Source organism: Jaculus jaculus, chromosome 7, assembly GCF_020740685.1.
Source record: "Jaculus jaculus isolate mJacJac1 chromosome 7, mJacJac1.mat.Y.cur, whole genome shotgun sequence".
NCBI classification, from domain to species: domain Eukaryota; kingdom Metazoa; phylum Chordata; class Mammalia; order Rodentia; family Dipodidae; genus Jaculus; species Jaculus jaculus.
In genome coordinates, this window is record NC_059108.1 from 4,040,544 (window position 1) to 4,046,406 (window position 5,863).

The following is a 5,863-nucleotide window of genomic DNA, read 5'->3' on the forward strand; positions in this document are numbered from 1 at the left end:
CCTCGCGCTCCGGCCTGGAGACTGAATTAAAAAAGAAAGTTTTCCAACCGGGCCGGGTTCTCCGGACTCCAGGCAGCGGCCGCGCAGGGTCCTAGCGCCGTACGCTGCAAAACCCCGTGGGATCCCGGGAGTTGTGAGAGGCCGTGCGGGGCCGGGCCGGGGAGATGCTCCGCATGGAAGCATCGGCCTGGACCTGCGCCGCCACTCTGCACCACAAGCCTCGGCGGAAACCCGGGGTCCCGGAGCTCGGGACCGACACCCGCTGTCCACCCTTCTGGGCGGCCTCTAGGGATGCTCCCAGGTTCTTTGAAGTTGACTTCAAAAGACAAAAAAAAAAAAAACTGGGTGCCTTTTGCGGGAGGTTCCAAGGAGGGGCCACCGACCACGTGTGCGCGGGGGCGACGACGCCACCGGGGAGGAGGGAGGCGGGGCGCAGCCTGTCTCCCGGAGCGCTGCCTCCCCGTCCCGCCGCCACCCCCCCCCCGAGAGGCGGGCTCTAAGACCCGGCAGACACCCCTCCAGCCCCAGCGGGCTGTCAGAGCCGCGCGTGGACGCCAGGGGGCGCCCGCCGAGCCGGGTATAAAAGCGCCGCGCGCGCGGGCCTGGCCATTCGCGACCGGGGCGCGAGCGAGCGTGGGGCTCGGCGGTGGGCGGGCGGCAGCAGCGGCGCCCCGCGCAGGCTGGAGGCCGCCGAGGCTCGCCATGCCGGGAACGCTGTAGCTCCTCCATGGAGTCGGCCGACTTCTACGAGGCGGAGCCGCGGCCCCCGATGAGCAGCCACCTCCAGAGCCCCCCGCACGCGCCCAGCAGCGCCGCCTTCGGCTTCCCCCGGGGCGCGGGTTCCGCGCCGCCCCCAGCCCCACCTGCCGCCGCCGCCGCCCCGGAGCCGCTGGGCGGCATCTGCGAGCACGAGACGTCCATCGACATCAGCGCCTACATCGACCCGGCCGCCTTCAACGACGAGTTCCTAGCCGACCTGTTCCAGCACAGCCGGCAGCAGGAGAAGGCCAAGGCGGCCGCGGGCCCCGCGGGTGCAGGCGGCGGCGGCGGGGACTTTGACTACCCCGGCGGCGGCGGCGGAGGCCCGCTGGGCCCGGGCGGAGGCGCCGTCATGTCCGCGGGCGCGCACGGGCCCCCTCCCGGCTACAGCTGCGCGGCGGCGGCCGGCTACCTGGACGGCAGGCTGGAGCCCCTGTACGAGCGCGTCGGGGCGCCGGCGCTGCGGCCGCTGGTCATCAAGCAGGAGCCGCGCGAGGAGGACGAGGCGAAGCAGCTGGCCCTGGCCGGCCTCTTCCCTTACCAGCCGCCGCCGCCGCCGCCGCCGCACCCGCACCCGCACGCGTCGCCCGCGCACCTAGCCGCCCCGCACCTCCAGTTCCAGATCGCGCACTGCGGCCAGACCACCATGCACCTGCAGCCCGGCCACCCCACGCCGCCCCCCACGCCCGTGCCCAGCCCGCACCCCGCACCGGCGCTGGGGGCCGCCGGTCTGCCGCCGGGTCCCGGAGGTGCTGCTCTCAAGGCTCTGAGCGCCACGCACCCCGACCTCCGGGCGGGCGGCGGCGGAGCCGGCAAGGCCAAGAAGTCGGTGGACAAGAACAGCAACGAGTACCGGGTGCGACGCGAACGCAACAACATCGCGGTCCGCAAGAGCCGCGACAAGGCTAAGCAGCGCAACGTGGAGACGCAGCAGAAAGTGCTGGAGCTCACCAGTGACAATGACCGCCTGCGCAAGCGGGTGGAGCAGCTGAGCCGCGAACTGGACACGCTGCGGGGCATCTTCCGCCAGCTGCCCGAGAGCTCCTTGGTCAAGGCCATGGGCAACTGCGCGTGAGGCGCGCGGGGCTGCCGGACCTGGGGAGTGTGGTTTCAGGTCGCTGGATCTCCAGGCTGCCCTTGGGAGGGGGGAGAGGGGGGACAGTGCAAGCCAGGACTAGGAGATTCCAGGGTCGCCTGGGGGGAAAAAAGCCTGGCCTGACCCCGCGTGTCCCCCTCCCTTCCTCCGAGTCGGACTTGGTGCGTCTGAGATGAGGGAGTCAGGCAATGGTTTCTCCCAGAGATGGGGAGATCTTTCTGCTGGGCTGAGCTTTGAGCCCAGCAGTTCTAGTATTATGGAAAAATTACCTTGTGCCTTCGAAATGCAAACTCGCTCCGATTCCTACCGAGTAGGGGAGCAAAAATGTGCCTTGATATTTTCCTTGGAGGACTCCTGGAGTCCTCTAAGGCTTCCGCAGGCTCTCACGAGAGAAAGAAGGGTGCAGGCCCCAAAGCAACAGGAACATTCAGGAAGCTGAGATGCAGAGCAGCCGGCCCCCAACCGCCCCAGTGCCTGTCCTTAGAGGGGAGGGGCTTTTGTGGAGGTTGAGGCTTTTAACTTAAGGGCGCTCCCCTAGTTCTTATGGAGGTGGCGGGTCCCTGGTTCCTCACCCCTACCCCAGCTTACAGCAGCAGCCTGGGGCTTCCTTGGTGAGCACTCAGAAATAGAAGGTCACCACCCCTTGTCAGACCAGAAAGCTAGGTTGTGAGTTAGGTCGGTGGTCAAGGGAGTGGTGATCTGGTGACAGAGATTTGGTTTTGGGCGCGGGAGGGGCTGAAGGATATTGGGGACCACCAGCCCTGTCCGTCTGTACTGTATGTAGCCAGCATTGCCGAAGGAACATTAAGCACAATCAATCCATCCCAGAGGGACCTGAGTTATGACAAACTTCCCAAATATTTTGCTTCATCAGCCGCTATCAACACTTGTATCTGGTCTCTGTGTCCCTGCCGTGCCTTGTGCAATGTCAATGTGCACGTCGATGAGAAACCACCATTTTATTTGGTCTTTGTTTTGTTTTGGTTCTGCTCAGAAACTTGCCAAAATGAGACTGTTCATTAGCAGCTGGGGCAGGGGGAGGATCTAAAGCTGTCTTTCCTTTTTATTTGGGGATTTTTTTTTTTTCTCTTTTGCCCCTTGGAGACCAATGAGGTGAGGTGGGCTTGCCTTCCCACCTCCCCCCCACACACACACACCCCAGCTTTCCCTGGCTGTAGTTGGGGGTCTCCACTCCCTCTAGCTGGGGCTGCACACAGGCTTGCCACCTCTGCCCCCACCAGGGGCCCTGGTCCTGGGTCTTGAAGGAAGGCCACCTCTAGCCAGTGTGTACAGATCCCTGGGGCTGGGAGCAGGGAAGGACTGCTTCGTTCCCTTCCTTGGGGAAGAGCACAGAGATCCAGGCTAGATGGTGTATATATTATATCTATAATATAAACATATCAAAGTTGATTTTGGTGTCTTTTTAAAACCAGAAGCTATTTCCAAGGTTTGTTGTGGGCCGAGATCCATTTGAAAAACAATCACAGCATTTTCTGTGTCTGCAATCCACCCCTCTGGATCCACCTTGGCAGCTCTGGGGGTGACTGACTTCCCTCAATCAGGACAAACAGCGGGAACCTGAGAATGCCCAGAGCTTAAAGACAGTCCACTGGAGACCCCCGGTGTGGGGGCGGCTTGGAGGGGATGGTGGCTTCTCCTTTGTCCTGGGAGAAGAGGACCTTTGCTCAAAAGGCAGTCCCACTCAGCTGCTCCATGCTCAAGGACCCCTTTGGCCACACTCCCAAGTCACTCACAGTTCTGGCTCCCAAGCAGTGTAGCTCATACCAGCCTTTGCCCCAGCCTTCCAGTGGGACCCTGGGCAAGCTGGATCCTTCACCCTTCCCTGCTTTTCCTATCCCGGCCATGCCTAGAAGAGTGGCCTGCTGGCTGAGCCCCTCCACGCTCGGCCTGCCTTGTCCCACCTTGACACAGTTCCCAATACGCCACCTGTAGAGGATCCGTCCCCACCGTCCGTCTCCCAGCTCTGCCCATCCCGGACCAATACAATCCAGAGATTGACGCCTAATGATGCATTCCCCCACTGCCACGGCTAGCTCGCGAGGACGGGCATCCCCTTGACCACAGTGACAGCCCAGTCACTCAGAGGACGGCAGACGTCACCCTCCATCCCTTCCAGAACCCAGGGGCTCTCTTGTGTCTCTTTCCACCTCCAAGCTGAGCAGCTGGTATTGTATGCCAGTGACACATTACGCGTCTCTTTACGTTTTGAAAGCTTCATGCTACCTGCCTGTGTGGTTAACTTGTCCCCCATCCTCGCTCTGCCCACCTTGACTGCCGCCTCCTCAACCTATGGTTGCCCTTGGCAAAGGAAAGGGCACAAACCCAGTGAGGAGGCGGCTGCCTGCCCCTCCAGCCTGGGAACCAAGGAGGCAGAGTCCCACTGCCTGCCTAGAGGCTGGGGCAGGCCCTGGCTTGTAGGACCCAGCAAACCCTCTTTGGGTTCAGTACAAATTCCAGTTTTTCTTGTTCGTAGGGGCTGATCCTTGACTCTTCCCCTTTTGCCCCCAGAACATGCCCTAGAATGGGTGGGGGAGGGGTGGCCTACCCTCACTCCTCTCCCCATCCCTTGGATCGGGGGCTCTTTCTCCAGGGGATCATGGAAGGGCACCCCCCTCCTGCATGCACAGCCCAGGTTCCTGAGTAGCTTGTGTTGGGGGACAAAATAGATAACAGTAGCATGTTGGTCCAGGAAAGGGATGCCCCAAAGTTCATAATACCGGGAAAGTGGCATGGGTGACCCTATCAAATATGTGCTCTGCACCAAGCCTGAGGCAGTCCTCCACCAACAGCTGCTCCCAGACAGCCACTGTTTGCTACAGGGTTCCCTCCCTGACGTCAGCCCTCCTGAAGAATGGGCACATCCCTCAGCATTCTCCAGGTATGTCCTGTATGCCAGAGCGGGGACACTGCGGGGAGCAAGCAGACTCAGATCTTGCCCTTGGGGGAGCTCCCAGCCCTGTGGCCCCAAGCTGCAGGGTCCTCCCCGAGCAGCAACTTTAACCCAACATCTAGTGAGGGCAGTCCCACCAGGACCCAGTCCCCAAATCCGCCTGGACGCTTCTGCCTTGCACCCCTTTCTGCAAGACAGGAAGTGCCTGCCTGGGGTTCTGCTGTGTCCCCTGATGCGGGAGGGGAGCCAGCCTTAGGGAGGGAACAAGTGTGGAAGTGAGAGGGGGAGGCGGTCCCTTTGCCACCAGATAGCTCACTGCTGTCACAGATGTCATCCTTATCTCTTGGATCTCCTGGGAATCTGTGAACCTGGGGTTTGGCCCTGACACCTGCCGTGAGCCACTGGGACTGGGGAGGAGTGTCTGCCCCTCCCAGGACTCCCGCCCCTGCTTCCCAGGTAGAAACCTGCCAGGCCTCCGAGAGAGCCACGGGTTTCACAAGAGGGGAGGGGGCCTCCTCACTGTGAAGGTCAAGGGGGAGCAGCGGCACTGAGAGGCCTCCCTTCCAGAGCAGCCACCCTCTGCTGTCACGAAGCAGCGTCCTTGCCTGTGTGGCGTCGATGTGACAGGCTCTTTCCTATGCGGGCAGACGGGGAGGAGGCCTTTCTTCACTACTCTGGCTGCTTTCTTCACTTCTGCACGTTCTTCTCCTTTCCTCCGCCTCTCCCTTCCCTTCCCTTCCCTTCCCTTCCCTTCCCTTCCCTTCCCTTCCCTTCCCTTCCCTTCCCTTCCCTTCCCTTCCCTTCCCTTTCCTTCCCTTTCATTTCATTGCTTTCCTCTTTCCCTTCCCTTTTCCCCTCCCTTTCCCTTTCCTTCCCTTTCCTTTTCATACTGTGCTCCTCTCCTTTTTCCTCACCAGCACTTTTGAAAGGCCCTCCTTAACTCTGTGAAACCTCATGCTGTCTCTTTTTCCTCTCAGCCTCTCCTCCTTCCTGTAGCCTTCTCTGTGATGGAGTATTTAACAAAAGTTCTAACATGGGAAAGATACCAATTCGCTATCAAAGCATCCCAGCCCCATCCCAGAACAATTAAACAGCCA

The 5,863-nt window shown here is 61.2% G+C and overlaps 1 protein-coding gene across 1 annotated transcript; it reads left to right on the plus strand.

Moving 5' to 3' along the window:
• Positions 1 to 712: 712 nt before the first annotated feature.
• On the plus strand, positions 713 to 2,817 carry Cebpa (CCAAT enhancer binding protein alpha). Its single transcript, XM_045154719.1, has one exon. It carries the CDS (start codon positions 728 to 730, stop codon positions 1,832 to 1,834), a length of 1,107 nt encoding a protein of 368 aa, XP_045010654.1. The 5' UTR covers positions 713 to 727; the 3' UTR covers positions 1,835 to 2,817.
• Positions 2,818 to 5,863: the final 3,046 nt, after the last annotated feature.

What these genes read in the sequence shown, in the direction of transcription:
- Cebpa (XM_045154719.1), top strand. Translation starts at nt 728, where the DNA reads ATGGAGTCGGCCGACTTCTACGAGGCGGAGCCGCGGCCCCCGATGAGC.